The 16439-nt window shown below is 41.9% G+C and overlaps 1 protein-coding gene across 1 annotated transcript in view; it reads left to right on the top strand.

The window, feature by feature from the left end:
• Positions 1 to 16439, top strand: part of SCN4A (sodium voltage-gated channel alpha subunit 4) — a 120738-nt gene that overhangs the window by 28665 nt on the left and 75634 nt on the right. Inside the window, exons 10-14 of the mRNA XM_083378987.1 lie at positions 1262 to 1403; positions 3451 to 3663; positions 9137 to 9304; positions 10358 to 10481; positions 11151 to 11389. Of these exons, the coding sequence (XP_083235113.1) occupies positions 1262 to 1403; positions 3451 to 3663; positions 9137 to 9304; positions 10358 to 10481; positions 11151 to 11389 (886 nt within the window). The remainder of the gene's footprint in view (positions 1 to 1261; positions 1404 to 3450; positions 3664 to 9136; positions 9305 to 10357; positions 10482 to 11150; positions 11390 to 16439) is intronic.

Genomic DNA, 16439 nt, shown 5'->3' with positions numbered 1-16439 from the left:
TCATTGTCAACCAATATAATTCATTTAATTTGAAACCAAGTGAAAAATTGATTTAAATTATTTTATTAAAACAAATTAATGGCAATTCTTTTATAAGAAGTTGCCTCAAACAAAATGAGTTTGACATGCCTGCTCTAGATAGTTGAATGCTCCAAAATAAATTCTAGACCAGGCCTGTACATGTAGCCTACCAAGCACCCTTGGACAGAGCACAGACTTTTTTTAAAGTAATAAAATCACCACCACTGCCCTAAAAGTCATGTTGCCTAGTGCCTCCATGGCTTACCATGACCACGAACTCCAACACTGTAGATGCTGCTCTAGTCACCAAATCATTGATTAGCCCAGCAGCATTCCTTTGCAGACCAGAAAGATTTTTAATTTATCAGTGTGGGCTTTTCCCTTTTACAAGTTGCACAGATCTCTTCTAGATTTTCCTCTTGCCTTTCTGAGTTAACTCCTTGGTCTGTCATTGAGCAAGAATTGACTTTGTAGGGAAGCATATTATCATTTGATGTATATTTGACATAGGTTCTACCTTTATTTACCAATTATATAATATTTGTATGCAATCCACATGGCGAGGTTTGGGGAAACTTACAATAGAAAAAGATATATATTTAAAATCTTAAGATTAAAACATCGCCTGGCCCGCACCGCCTCCGCTGCCTGCACCGCGCAGCCCCGCCATATAGAGTGGGCTCTGCTGCTCCCACAGCACCAGCCGCGCCGGCTCCAGCCCCGGGGGGGAGCCCACTGCCAACACCCTTCGCACCTGTGACTGCATCAGCGCCCCACCCCTACCCCACCCCGCCTCCTGCGCCCGCCAAGATGAGAGTTCCGGCACCTTTTTTTTTTTTTTAGAAAAAAAGCACTGATGTTCACCACCCTAAGTTATATATTAAAAGGTAGAATAAAACTAGTACTGGCTCCTAGCAATTCACTAATTTCTGTTCCTTTTGAATATATATATTTCTGGTTTCCCAAATAATCCATAAAACTGACAAGAACATATTGTAAAAATAATTTCAAACAATTGGGTTTTGGAATTAATTGCTAGGAAAAGCTATATACAATATGATAATTGTCAGCTCATTGTACAATACTAGAAGGCAGAAATGTATAATAATGAGTCTAATCTATAACTAGGGACAAGAATGGTTATGGTAACTATCTAGATTATGCATTAGATTCAGGAAGAAAATGCTTCTCTTTTAATATGATAATATTATATTGGATTTTTTTGTATAATCCACCGTAGACAATGTCCGGAAGGGTTTTTGTGCATGAAAGCTGGCCGAAACCCAAATTATGGCTATACAAGTTATGACACATTCAGCTGGGCATTCCTTTCACTCTTTCGCCTCATGACTCAGGACTATTGGGAGAATCTCTTCCAGCTGGTAAGTTTATATAATATTACTGTTTCAGGAACTTCCTTTAATTTTTTTCCTTTTATTTGTTCCCCAGCATTTTTGCCAATGTTTATGAAAGCTTTTGATCATATGATGGGATTGCTTTTATTTCACCAGATGAAATAAACCCCAACTAGAGAAGACACTGAAGACATTGGTCCAGATATTCTGTCTTTTAAACTTTTCTAAACCTGTATGGAATACATGCAGGTGTAAGGGTGGAGAGACTTCTTCCCATGCTATTTTTCCAGTTAAAATTTCTCCCACATGGACTTGTATGTGGACCCCTCTTAATTTTCCTTAATAGGAGAAATAATGGGAACCAGTATAAAGGAAAACAGAGTGCAGGGACTCAGCACCAGTTCAGATTCCTCTCCTTTGATTGTTTTACAAAAAGATGGAGAAGTGGGAGCTCCACTGAGAAGATATGAACGTAAGGATCTAATTGGGTCAATTCAAAGTCTGTTTCTGTATCTGCTTCTTTTCCATAATGACCACCAACCATCAGTTTATTTAGTTTGGTCCTAAACCTCAGAAATCTATTTCAAAATGCCAAGCAATATGTGAAATATAGAACAGAGGCTTTGAATATGTTCAAAATACATTGCTTAGACCAGGGGTAGGCAACCTTGGCTCTTTTATGACTCGTGGACCTTACACCGGCCGGCTGGCTCAGGAATTCTGGGAGTTGAAATTCATGAGTCATAAAAGAGCCAAGGTTGCCTACCCCTGGCTTAGACTAATAAGGAACTTTTTTTTTTACTGTGGGCACACTGGTTTAACAACGTTGATACTGTATGGAACAAAACTGTGACTGAATCTGGATGTTCTCTTTTGGATATCATGAAGCCTCCTCCCAGAAGGTAACAAGGAAAATAGGCTGTGAAGAGGATGTATAATGTCCCAGACAATCCTGCGGACCCTGCTAAAGCATTGCTTATATGCCACATCCTGGATAGAAGGGAGTGAACAGCCAATAATCTTTCCTGCTGTCATCACCAGTCTCTGCACCGCCTTCCTGTCTGAAGCAGTAATGCTTCCAAACCAGGCAGTAATATGATATGATAGGATTTTCTCAATTGTCCCTTTGTAGAAAGTGGTAAGGACAGGGGAAGGAAGACGTACTTTTCTCATGTGACGCAGAAAATGCAGGTGCTGCTGTGCCCGCTTCATCAATGTCTTGCTGTTGAGCAACCAAACCTGCCTACTCATTAGCTGCACATCCAGAAATTAGATGCCTGCTAACCAGCTCCACAGGTGAATCATTAATACATAGAGGAGTGTGGCTGTGCCTGCCTTGTCTGAAATTGACAATGATCTCTAGTTTTTCCAACATTTAAAACTAGGCTGCTTTTCTTACACCAGTTCACAAACCCTCTATCTTCTTGTGGTAAGCACCCTCATTGTCATCTTGAATAAGGCCCACTACTGTTGTATCATCCACACACTTCACAATATGGTTGGTGGCAACCTTGCACAACAGTCATGGGTCAACAGGGTGAACACCAGCGGACTTAGGATGCAACAATGAGGAGAACCTGTGCTCAAGAAAATGGTGTTAGAAATATTAGTCCCAACTCGCACATACTGGGGCCTATCATGAAGAAAATCAAGAATCCAGTTTCACAAAGGAGCATTAAGGCCTAAAAGGCCCAGTTTGTCTATTAGATGCTGAGAAATGATTGTATTAAATGCCAAACTGAAGTCAACAAACAGCATTTGCACATGAGTATTTCTTTCCTCTAAGTGCTCCAAACTCAGGTGGAGAACAGAAGAAATAGCATCCTCTGTAGAGCGATTTGGATGGTAAGCAACTGAAGTGAGTCAAATGCTGGTGGGAGGCTAGATACAATAATGTCCTTTATCAGCCTCTCAAAGCATTTCATAATGATGGATGTAAGTACAACTGGATGGTAATCATTGAGACTAATCATTGAGACCCATCTCAATGACTGTCTAGAAAGGTTATATATGAGAATGCAATTCTGGATTACCAGATATCAAGAAGGATGAATTTTTTCTTCTTTTTCTCTAGACCCTGCGAGCAGCTGGGAAAACATACATGATTTTTTTTGTGGTGATCATATTCTTGGGCTCTTTCTATCTCATCAATTTAATCCTGGCTGTGGTGGCAATGGCCTATGCAGAGCAGAATGATGCCACCTTCCAGGAAGAAAAAGAAAAAGAAGAAGAGTTCCAGATGATGGTGGAACAGCTGAAAAAGCATCAGGAGGAGCAACAAAGACTGGTCAGAACCTTTTTTATTTATGTCTGTTTGATTTATCCAGTTTCAGAAGGTTTAAGTATACAATTCTCATTCCTCAAGGGATTCAAGGCAACTTTGATAGTTCAACTTCATTTTGGATGTCAGGGAGAGGACACCTCCACATAAAAGGTTTGCAGCAGCTCTGGAATCAGCTTAGGACTCACATAATATTACCTACTTTGGGGATTTGGCAATAGTTCAGTGATGCAGTGCCAATTTATAAGAAACCATAGTAAAGCTTTTTTTTTGAATCATTGAGCCTCTGCAGTTGTAGTGGTAGAAGAGGAGGTGATAAACTTCTTTTCTTTTCTCACAGTTTTCAGCAACTACTACATTTTGAAAATCTCCTTCAACACAAGCCACTTTAGATATGGCCATTGCAGAAATGCAGTTAACTTGCTTGGTTATGTACTGTAGCTAGCAGTTCCAGAGGAGGTGGACTTAACTCAGCCTACTCAGCTCCAAAATCTAACATGGTTACTTACTTTTTAAAGAAAACCTCAGAAGCAAATTGGAGCCCCTTTTAGCCCCTAGCTCTACCTGCAAATAATCCCATCCCTGAAAATAGCAACTTTAGGAATTTATTTATTATCAGAATCCTATCAGAGACTAGTTTGAAAAACTTCTTTTTAGCCTCATGTTGATCCCTGAGAAGGCTCATCCCACTAACACTGGCAGGCCAAACTACTGTATATAAATAGGCAGTGAATCCCACACTCACTATTGCTGATGATAGTTGGGTAATAAAATATCTGCAGGCAAAGAACCAAGCTCAGATAGTACCAAGAATTCCATAGGGTTTACTAGTATTTCTAACCAAATTCTAATCTGACCAATTATTAGTTGAATACTCCTTTTTCAAAAGTGATTTAATCACTTCTATTGACTTGAAAAAAACTGTGTGTGTGTGTGTTTGTGTGTGTGTGTGTGTGTGTGTGTGTGGTTTTATTTAACTATTATTTGGTATAAAATGGATAGAAGGGTCAGTGCTGCTGGAATTCTTAATTTTCTTTTTACGTTATTATTTGGCTTGCTGATTATTTCAAGTCATTATGGTTGGTTGCACAGTCAATCAGATATTTACACTGGATCTGGCATTTTTATCCACCTATCAAGTCCTTCCAAGGACCTGGAATAGGCAGATGTTGCTGTTTGATGGTGTTATAGGTATTGTCACAGGATGCAATTGTTCCAAGTAAAGCTGCCTTCAGCAATTGACTGATAGTGATTTTGTCATTGCCAGTAGTGTTCAAGGGCTGCTCCAGATGTTTTGGGATTGCATGCAAGGTGCCTATCACTATTGGTACTATTCTTGCTTTACTTTTTGCCATAGTCGTTCTACTTCTATTTGCAAGTCTTTGTATTTTGTTATTTTCTCCAGTTCTTTGAAGAGCCCTAATGGCAGAATGGTTAGAATGCTGTATTGCAGGCTAACTCCGCCATAGTCTGGTGTTTGATCATGACAGGCTTGAGGTTGACTCAGGCTTCCATTCTTCGTAAGTTGGTAAAATAAGGACCCAGATTGTTGGGGGCAACATGCTGATGTTGTAAACCCCTCCGATACTGCTGTAAAGCACTGTGGAGTGGTATATGTCTAAGTGCTATTTCAATTGCTTTCTATACTATTCTGCTGTCTCCAGGTATTGTCATGTCCATTTTCAGACTTTTTTGTCTTTCTTATTGAAATTTGTTAAGTCTTGGATGTTACGTGGTAGGTGCTTGTCTGTCTGAATTCTACAGTCTCAGAGCACTTTAGCTTCTTCATTTTCTATGACTTCAACTATTTTGTGGTCCCACCAGTTCTTGCTTGCAAGAAAATGGCATTTCTTGCAGATATCCCAATGCACCATTGTTGCTACTTTGTTGTACCATTTTGGGGGGTGGGTATTATTATTATTTTAGTACAAAATCTGTGAGAAATTGATATTTGTATCACACACACACTCTTAAGATTGCACACTCCCTCCTCCAGCCATTGCTGCCTTAGAGTTTTAAACATCAACTGTTAGCCAGCAATTTGCTTGCTATTTCATTCCTGAGCAGTGACATAGCCTCTCAGACTCCTTGCCAGATTTACTTACAGGATTGCCAACAGGACTGGCTTCTTGGAGCTACTTAAATAGAACACATGTAGGTAATATTTTTATCCCTTCAACAAACTTCTTGGATAAATATTCAACATAACATTCTAAAGAACATAGAATGGAGTGCTGGTAATCCTCATTTAGCAACTGCCTTGCACATCAACTGTTCACAATTACAATTACTGATGACCAGTCCTTGTGTTTACAACTTTCACAAAAACCATAAAGCAAAGGAAAACTGAAGATAAGCTCAGTCATGATTTTATTTGCAGCTGCTTTGCTTAACAAACCAAGTTGCTGGTCCTAATAATCATAGACTATCAGCCATTCTCTGACATCCATGACAACAAAGCACTGCAATCTCAGCTCAGTCTATCAACAATATAACTCATGCCAAACTATCAACAACATCAGACATTGCTGCTTATCTTCAGGCAATGTTCACTTTCTGTTGACAGGCCCCTCCAGCCTGCCCAAGGCATCTCCATGTTGCACAAGGCCTTTGTTCTTGAAACAGGTTTGGAGAATATTCTTCTATAGCTTTCAGTCTCTATAAACCTCATGAAAGTACACCCCATTTTTGCATGATTTTCAGAGACTTTGGAGTCTGTGCAAGAGCACAGCTTTCTCATTAATTTCCAGAGAGTCCACAGGACACAGAAAAGCACACCCCATTTTTGCATGGCCTCTGAAAAGAACAGAGTGTCCTTTCGAGAATAGTTGTCGGGTTTTGGTGACTGCTGGCATGTCAGCTTTGATAATTTGTGTCATAGGTTTACCATCATTACCTTAGAGTATAGAAAGCCTTTAAGCAACTCCATTTGGTTTGCCAGTTATACCCTTTCCTAGAGTGGGAGGCCCTTCAGACAATCACTCACACTGTAGTCACCTCACTCTACGTGGGCTGTCTTTGAAGACCACCCAGAAAGTTCAACTGGTCCAAATGAGGTGGTGTGAACATATTGGGTATGCTTTGGCATGTCTGTCTGATTTATTTATGTAATATGTTTTTGTCTCACTATTTTGAATATGCTTACATAACACTTCTGCTTCATAAGCTACACTAGCTGTCAATTTGGCAACTGGGTGCTTGTTGTTATCGATAAAGCCCCACATGGCACAGGGTCTCATTATTTGAGGGTCTGCTTATCTCCCATATCCTCTCCATGTCTGATTTGATCTGTTGGGTTGGCATGTGCAGGTTCTTTTGGACAATTTCATGTATAGGGACCCTGAAAGTGGGCATTCTCTATAATAGCTCTGACCCACTAGAACAAGATTCCCACATAAGATCTGGATCACCCCACTCTGCTGCTGTTGTTGACAAGTGATGAAGATATGAGTCTCTATCCTGGCTTTTGGTGAGGGAGAGTAAGACCACATACATCATTCTATCTTTTTTGTCATGCTTGCAATCTTTTATCTTTATCTTTTATGTTTAATTGATTTTATTGTAATTTCTTTGATTACTGTCAGCCGCTGAGATTTGGGCAACATTACAAGTTTAACAAATTATTATTACTTATTATTTTATGCTGTTTAATGCATCAACAGATTACACTTGAACAGTGGAAAAATTGCTTCTATTCTGCAGAAAAAAATAATATATAGAATAAATAACTATTAAAGGGCAAACAATCTAGACGTTGGAAATATGCATTGACAAGCAAATATACAAAATCATATTGAAAAATATCTTGTTTTATCATTAGAAATCAAATAATTTAAGCTAATAATAGTAATATATGTTACAATTTTTTATAAATATTACTGAGTTGATATTTACAAAATTCTTTGGATACTTTAGAATGCTTTACTGTATGAATTTCTAGCATCATATTTGTTACTCCAAGTCATCTTCTCCAACAATAATTTTCATAGAAATAGACATTTCTACCTCTCTGTCTGGGATCACTACTTCTATCAGTCTTACCCGTGTTTTCCCAAAAATAAGACCAGGTTTTATTTTTTGGGGGGGGGTTCTTTTATACTCACCTCTGGCACTGATAGTCCCACCCATCTGGTCTACTTCTTCTGAGGCCAAAGAAGCAGCTTCATTCTGCAGCTGAGAATGGAGCTCCGCCCTGCATTTTGCAGTCAGGCCTTTCAGGAAGGCCTCTGCAGCTGAGAACTGACCTATGGATTTAATCCATAGCTCAGTTCTCGGCTGCAGAGGCCTTCCGGAAAGGCCTCTGACTGCAAAATGCAGGCCTGGGGATGCTGCAGAAGAAGTAGGTAGACAAGGAGAGGCCTGACTGCAGTTCCACCCCCCCACCCCCACCCTAGCATGTAGGTGCGTGCCTCACCCCAAAACTAGGGCTTATTTTGGGGGTGGGGCTAATATTAGGCCAACCCCCAAAATCAAGCAAGGGCTTATTTTCAGGGCAGGCCTTATTTTGGGGAAACACGGTAGTAACTTGGCTGTCCTGTTGGCTGGGGACAAATGGAAATTGCTGACCAACATAACTGAAGGGCACCAAATACAAGAAGATTCTAAAAAAGTATTATAAGTAAAATAAAACTGTTGTCCCCAAAACTGGGCCTTAGCTTGGTGTCGAAGCCAATTGACCACCAAACACAAGGTGTGAAACAAAAATACTTTTATTTTGGTACCAAGATATAGGGCCCTGGCTTTGAAAGCTACCAAAGCCTTGACCACAGTTTTACAGTAGTTTTTATAGTCAAAGTGAATCACATACACCCCTTTGCCTTCCCCAATAATACATGCATAACATATAATATTGATTGGTTACCTGCATTGCAGTCCCCTAAAGCTTTCTTGCTTGCTATGAAAAATAGCTAAATGTCACGCCACCTGTTACCCACCTCAGATCATGAGTATCTTGCAAAGTTTCAAGTTTCCTCTTCCAGCTATGTGGTTTTGGGTTTTCTTGTAAGTGAGCTATTCATGTACCCAACATCCTGGCTAAGTGGTTTCTGATAGGTGATTCTGTCTTGCTTCATTGCCCCTGTAGCCCCCCCTGCCATCGCAGCCCCCCTTGCAATGCTATCAAGTATGTCAACCGTTAGCAAGCTTGTATTGCAAATTCCCAAGTACGTGGAAAGAAAGAGTTATTTAATTGTTTAAGAATAAATGTTTCTCTCAGAATTCATCTTCTTCACTCTCATGTTCATCACACCTGCACCTGGGTCCTATCTCCACATGTGATCCTTCTGATCCCCAGGGCCTCATCTTTATGTATATTCTTTCATCTGATCCTTAATTCCCCATCTGTACATACATTCTTTCATCTGATCCTTCAAATACATACCATATAAGTTCAAAATTCAAGAGAAAACAAATCACCATTTCAGTAATATCAACAGCCTTTTCCTGATTTTCTTATGCTAAATCTCTTATATTTTTGTAGCTTCAAGCACAAACAGCAAATAGCAGCTCTGGAGAAAGCATTATAGTGGAAAAAAAGAAAAAAGGAGAATCAGATGAAAAGGCTCAGAGTGATCAAGAGGGACCAAACGATTGCAATGGTCGGGTCATCCCACATTTGGTGTTGGAGAGATCAGCTACAGTAGATGAGGTATGTTCTCCATCAACTAGGAACCAAAGATAAAAACATAAACTACACTGCTTACTGCCCATTCAATAGTTATAGAAATTCTCATTAGAACTGTATTGATACAAGCTGATGTGTGGATGCTTCTAGAAAAGATTAGCTATGGATTGTAAGTGGCCAACTTCATGGTTTTCACAAGAGGCCGAGGCAGCAAATGTTTATGGCATGCTGGACTAAAAATGAAGGCTGCGTTCTGAATTACAGTTAGCCGCATTGCTGATCCCCCAAAATAGACAATCTCTTACAGTTACAGACTTCCACATGTGTTTGAAAGGACTAAAATCTTGGCCCATTGGACCTTCCCTCTCTCTTCCCTTCATATTTCTGCATGTCTAATGCTAGAGAACATTATATGAACAGATTAGTCCAACATATGAAGAGTGTTAGCCAATTGTCCAAATATGAGAGGAGTCCATCAAACAGGACTGTAAGATTAAAATTCCTGTTTCATTTTCTGTATTTCTATCCCAGTGTAATAAAATCAGCAAGAAACACTGATTAACGGACATAGTTGTGAAATCAGAACGGTGTTGGTAGGAGAGAAAAGTTTGTAGTAAAGATAGCTTTTCTGCTGAGTCTGAGTAAATATTACCCCATCCAAGTCTGGTTTCATATTTTCAGAAGTCAGCTGAATTGTTTTGGTGCTTGAGGCAGAAAGTGTCTTTGCATCTGGCACTGAAAATATAGCAATAATAAATTTAATAATCGATAATTAACTAACTGAATGTGTAGCCACCTGATATGGCTTAGTCCTAGCAAACCTTGACAGTGAAATTCTTACAGAATTCAAGGAGTATCAAGAATAATTTTTTACTGGTACAAAGTGACTTCCTTGGTTATAGTTATTTTTCAACTTTAAGCTCACCCTCACTCTTCCTTTAACTAGAGTCATATCATAGCAAACAGCTTGAATTCCTTCCTCGTTACATCTCTAGTTCAAGTGCCACTTCAGATTCTAATAGAGACTTTTTTTATTGGCACTGTTTTTTTAATCTTGGATCTCATTTTTTATTACAGTCAAATCCAAGGGAAGAACATGAGAAATCTGATCAAAACCATTTGTGTGTAGATGGTGTTGAGGGAAAGGGCTTGGAGAAGCGAGTAGGGAGTGCAGTCAGTGTGGTCTCCAGTACTCTTGAAGGTAAATGCCTTGACTTTAGAAGAAACTAGATTACTTTTGAATTTAAAAAACAGCTATTTTTATAATATTTCCATATTCAGTGTGTTGAAGATTGCTCTGAAAGAGTTGAAGAACATTATTTGATAAAAACTATAATGTTTAGCCAGAAATCATAGAAATCGAGGACCTGCTATTTTACTCTAGTAAGCAGTGAAAAGGTAGCTTCAGAAACATTTGACGTGCTGATGAAAGAGTGTTTTGAAAGAGAATAACTCTCTGCCATAAGTTTTATGCCTTTTAAAATAATCTTATATAATAGAAGAATTTTTCTCTCTTATTTATTATTCAATTTCCACACATGATAATACAGTATTAAAATATAAAATGGTTGTAGTTCTATTGGTTGTTTTGTGCAACAATCCAACAACCCCAGCCCAGCATAATGAGAAGATTAAAAAATTACATTCCAGCAGAGTTGATAAGCAAATTCCAATAATTGCCACACCAAGATGGGTGGAGATTACAGTAGAGAAGTTGTAATCTGATACTATTTTAAGAGCCAGTTTGAGGAACAATGCATCAATCAATCTTGCTGATTAGTTGGCTAAAGTTAGCACTCTTAGTAATTCATGATTTACCTCTAGCAGAAGTGATTTTGTTGTGGATATCCCTTTTGATTTTTGTTTTTAGAACTGGAAGAGGCACACCAGAAATGCCCACCATGGTGGTATAAGTTTGCTAAGGTTGTATTAATATGGAACTGTTGCCCACCTTGGGTGAAGCTGAAGCACATTGTTAAGCTCATTGTCATGGACCCTTTTGTTGATTTGGGGATCACCATCTGCATTGTCCTCAATACTGTCTTCATGGCCATGGAACACTACCCAATGACCGAAGAGTTCAACAGTGTATTGAATGTGGGCAATCTGGTAGGAGAACTGCTCTACATTCTTTGATTTGATAATGTGACAACTTTGAGGTGCATGCAAGAGAGAAATAACCACTAATCCCTCAATAATTTAACAATTGACAAGATGGAAAAAACAGATGATGCCTCTGTTATATCAGATATCTCTGATATATATCTTTGATGCCTAAAACAATTGGTACACCTGTATCCTCCATGATGCTTGTTTGTCAGCATTATTATTGATCATTTTCATACTGTTTGAGAATGAATAGCAAATTGCATAGATATCTTCTTAAAAAAATTTTCTTTTGTCTTTAATTTTGATCATAATTAATTGGTTGACTATTAGTTCTTTGAGAGGGAGTACAAAATTTCATTATATTAATTACATTTTATTAATTTACATGCAGCATTGTTTTCTCAGATCCCAACTCTATTTAAAGTTGCCATGTTTGAGAAACACTTGTGTACAACCTTCTTTAATGTTCAGAAAAAAACAAATGTACAGTATTTGGGGGAGATTTATCTAACAAAAATGATTCAGAATAACTTTTGGGAAATCTGCATTTTAAAACAATGTTCATATATATGTCACCTCTGTGTGTGTGTGTGTGTGTGTGTGTGTGTGTGTGTGTGTGTGTGTATGTATGTACGTACACACAGGTGACACAGAAGATGGATCTATATGCTGGGAGTTAAGGAAAGACAATGAAATCTCATGGGTAAAGGGCAGGAGAAGGTATAGCAGGAACAGTGGGCAGGCTACTCTTGAGGAATGAAGTCTTAGTGTTTAGTATCGATTTGGTGCTTCACCTACCTGGACAATTTGCCAGGGCATTGGGCCTTAGGTGTGTAGCTGCTGCTACTTAATTCCTGGTTGCCTACCTACCTCATTTGTGCATAAGAGATCTTAGTACAGTGATGGTGAACATTTTAGAGACTGAGTGCCCAAACTGCAACCCAAAACCCATTTATGTATTGCCGGGTGCTAGGTGGGCATGGCCCATTGGGTGGGTGTGGCTGTGGTGGTCACAACAGACTGTGTGAGCGTGGCCAGGGTGGGCATGGCCACTTCAATGTTCCTTGTGGGGAGGGATGCCTGTGGGGGCCAGGCAGGGTTGGGGGAGCAGGGTTGGGGGAGATCCAGGGGGTCTCTGGTGGCTTGGACAGAGCCTCGTCATGTGGGGTGAGGTGAGGCAAGGCAGGGGGCAGGGTGTCTGCTGCCCCCGCACACAGCGAGCACATGGGAGACAACTGTGTCTGTTAGCAGCCATAGCCTGCCATCCCCTCAGTTTCGGTGCAACATGGCTGTTTGCTGCTGGCCGCAGCCATTTGCCGCCTCGCGCATTGCACCCAATGCCACTACCATGAGGCTGCGGAACAAGCTGGGCGGAGGTAAGGAACTGGTATATCGGTTTCTTACCATTACCCGGCTTATTCTGGGGCCTCATTGGCAGTGGCATTGGGCAGGAGGTGGCAAATGGCTGGTTTCAGCACAACATAGCTGTTTGCTTCTGGCTGTGGCCATTTGCTGCCTCGCATGTCGCACCCAATGCCACTGCCATGAGGCTGCAGAACAAGCTGAGTGGAGGTAAGGAACTGTTATACTGCTTTCTTACCACCGCCTGGCTTGTTCCGCGGCCTCATGGCAGTGGCATTGGGCAAGAAGCGGCAAACAGCCAGTTTCAGTGCGATGTGGCTGTTTGCCACTGGCTGTGGCCATTTGTCGCCTTGTGCATCGCACCCAGTGTCGCTGCCATGAGGCCCCAGAACAAGCTGGGCAGAGGTAAGGAACCAGTACACTGGTTTCTTACCACCACCCGGCTTGTTCCACGGCCTCATGGCAGTGACATTGGGCAGGGGGCGGCAAACGGCTGGTTTCAGCATGACACAGCTGTTTGCCGCCTTGCATATTGCACCCAATGCCGCTGCAATGCAGCTTGGCCGAAAGTGGCCATGGAACAAGTGGGGCAGGTTCCCCCCTCACCTGCGCATTCAGCTACAGTTTGGTGGCTCTGTAGGCAGAGCTGCAAAGTTTTCTTCTCTGACAGAGAAGAGAACTTTGCACCTCTGCCTACACAGCCACCAAAGCAGCAGGTGGAGCACTGAAGGCTCAGGGAGGGAGGGTGCTGAAGTGGACTGTTGGGCCATTGGCAAGAGCAACGTGTCTGAGTGGAAAAACACCTTGGAACAAGTGTGGCAGGTAAGGAAAGAAATCCTCGCTCCACCCAGAAATTGCCTTTCTTTCCTTACCTGACTCCCAGCCCCGTGCCATTTCTCCTTTGCGATCTGCCACCACCGCTGTTTGCAAGGAAACAAAGGAAGGGGTTTTTTCGGGGAAAAAAGGTCAATCAATCAATTCCAACTTCGTCATCTTTCAAGAGAAGTTGGAATTGATTGATTGACCTTTTTGCCCAAAAAATCTTCCTTGTTTCCTTGCAAACAGTGGCGGCGGTGGATCGCGAAGGAGAAACGGCATGGGGCTGGGAGTCAGGAAAGGAAACAAAGACAATTTCTGGGGGGAGCGAGGATTTCTTTTCTTACCTGCCCCACATGTTCCAAGGCTGCTTTCCACTCAGTTGCATTGCTCTTGCCAATAGCCCGACTGCCCACTTCAGCGCCTTCCCTCCCCAAGCCTCCAGTGCTCCACCTGCTGCTTTGGTCAGCCTGCTGGTCCCCCACCTCAATGCCCTGCCCACCACCACCCAGCACAGGTGCCCTGTGGCTGCAGGGGCTGGCCTGGCATGGGAAGGGAATGCGCCCCACCCTCCCACCACCATGCAGGGTAAGGTTGCCTTGCCAGCTCCTGCCCAGATGCCCTCACCTCCCCCAAGCGCTTTTTTTACTAACCTGCCTTTCAGCTGCATTTTGTTTCTCTGTTTGCTTATCAGCCTTCACCGTGTGTTTGTGGGACTATCATTTTAAAAAAAAGTTTCATCAGACTTTCTAACTTCTTGAGATCTCACGAGAAGTTAAAAAGTCTGAGGGAACTTTTTTTAAACCAATCATCCCACAGACATGTGGCAAATGGAGAAATGGAATGCAGCTGAAAGACAGGTTAGTAAAAAAATGCTTGGTGGAGGCAGGGGCGGGCAAAATAACCTTACCTTGCACGGGTATTGATGCAGGTTGCTCATGGACAGGACTGAAGGCCTAGGACTGGGCTCTGTGGACTGCCTGTGGCACGCATGCCATAGGCTCGCTACCACGGTCTTAGTATATATGGTTGAGACCTGGCGGGACATAGAAGAAGTGCCTCTCTAGGAAATATGGCTACTCATATTCACAATCTGAGCCATGATCTAAGGATAGGGGTGTGGGAGTGGCTTTAATTATCCAAGTGACTCTCTGCAGATAACCAGATGCAAGTCCCTATATTCTGAATTTGGACTCTAAGGATCAGATGGAATTGTTGTAACTTTGTCAACCTCCCTGCAGTATAACTATCTTCTTACACTGAGGTGGACACCTTAGTTAGATTGTTGGTGGAGTTTGCCAGGCTTACAGACTTGAAAGACTTTAAGCTGTCTTCTTTGGGCATGGAAACAAAAATGTCTCAGGAGTTCATGACCACCATGGTGGCCATAGCCCAGATCAAGGTCACTGAGGTCCTGGCATACATAGAAAGAGGAGGAGTCCAAACCAGGTTTGGAATTGGTGGACATGAATATTTTCTGTTATCATAGACAGATCACTTTGTATTAGTCTTGGAATTTTACTTGCCTATCCTCTGCTGTAATGGTATGTGGGAATGATCCTGGGAAACAATGGAAAGAGATGCTGCCTAGAGAAAAATCAAATAAAAGTTGAGGAACACTCACAGCTGAATAACAGGCAGAGAAAGAAAGGAATCATCTAATTTATCAGATGGTAAAAAGAGATGGTGGGAGATCTGTATTTTCAGTTTACTAGATTTTATTAATGTAGCCCTACAGTAAAGCAGAATTAAACCTTGTTGAATTTCCTGTTTGATCTATCTGGGAGGCTGACATTTGCTTCAAGATGATAGGATATGTTTAATGGATCCAACCCAGGCACCTGATGGACCCAGAGGGAATTCAGAGGGAGCTTGTGGTTATTTATTTATTTACTTAATTAGTTTTCTATACCGCCCTATTCCCGAAGGACTCAGGGCGGTTTACAGGGCAATATTTAAAAGACAATATAAAATTAAGATAAAAATAGAATTAAAAAGAATTAAATTAATAATAGCCCAACAATAAAACAATGTAAAAAACTTAAAACTAAAAAACCCCCTCAGTCCAGGCCAGATAGATCGAAAAGCCAGGTTTTCAGGTCCCGGCGAAACAAGCGCAGGTAGGGGGCAGTCCGGAGTTCCACAGGTAAATCATTCCAAAGGGCAGGCGCGCCCACAGAGAATGCCCTCCCTCTGAGGATCACCCGCCGGCATTCCCTGACCGGCGGCACTGTAAGGAGGCCCTCCCTATGGGAGTGCACAGGACGATGGGAAGTTGATGCAGGCAGCAGGTGTTCCCTTAGATAGTCCAGACCCAGGCCATTTAGGGCTTTATAGGTCATCACCAGCACCTTGAATCTCACCCGGAGGGCAACTGGAAGCCAATGCAGCTCGCAGAGGTGTTACACGGGAGTATCGGGAGACTCCCATCACAACTCGCGCAGCCGCATTCTGCACCAGTTGAAGCCTCCGAGTGGTCCTCAAGGGCAGCCCCATGTAGAGAGCGTAGCAGTAGTCTAACTGGGAGGTCACGAGCGCATGAGTGACTGTGCGTAGGGCATCTCGGTCCAGATAGGGCCGCAACTGGTGCACCAGGCAAACCTGGGCAAAAGTCCCCCTGGTCACGGCTCCTATATAATCTTCCAAACTGAGCCGTGAATCCAGGAGAACGCCCAAGTTGCGAGCCCTATCAACGGGGGGTAATACCTCACCCCCCATAGTTAACGATGGACAAAACTGGTTCTCCCGAGATGCCGGTATGCACTCAGTCTTGGCGGGACTGAGTCGAAGCCTATACCTATAATTGATATCCTGGTCCATAATTTGGGCAGAGGGAAAACCTCTGCAGTGACCTCTGGTAGTTCCCTCCCTG

The sequence above is a fragment of the Vipera ursinii genome (assembly GCF_947247035.1).
Source record: "Vipera ursinii genome assembly, chromosome: Z".
In the NCBI taxonomy this organism is placed as follows: domain Eukaryota; kingdom Metazoa; phylum Chordata; class Lepidosauria; order Squamata; family Viperidae; genus Vipera; species Vipera ursinii.
Note: the sequence above shows the minus strand (reverse complement) of the source record. Positions and strands in the feature narration are given on the sequence as shown.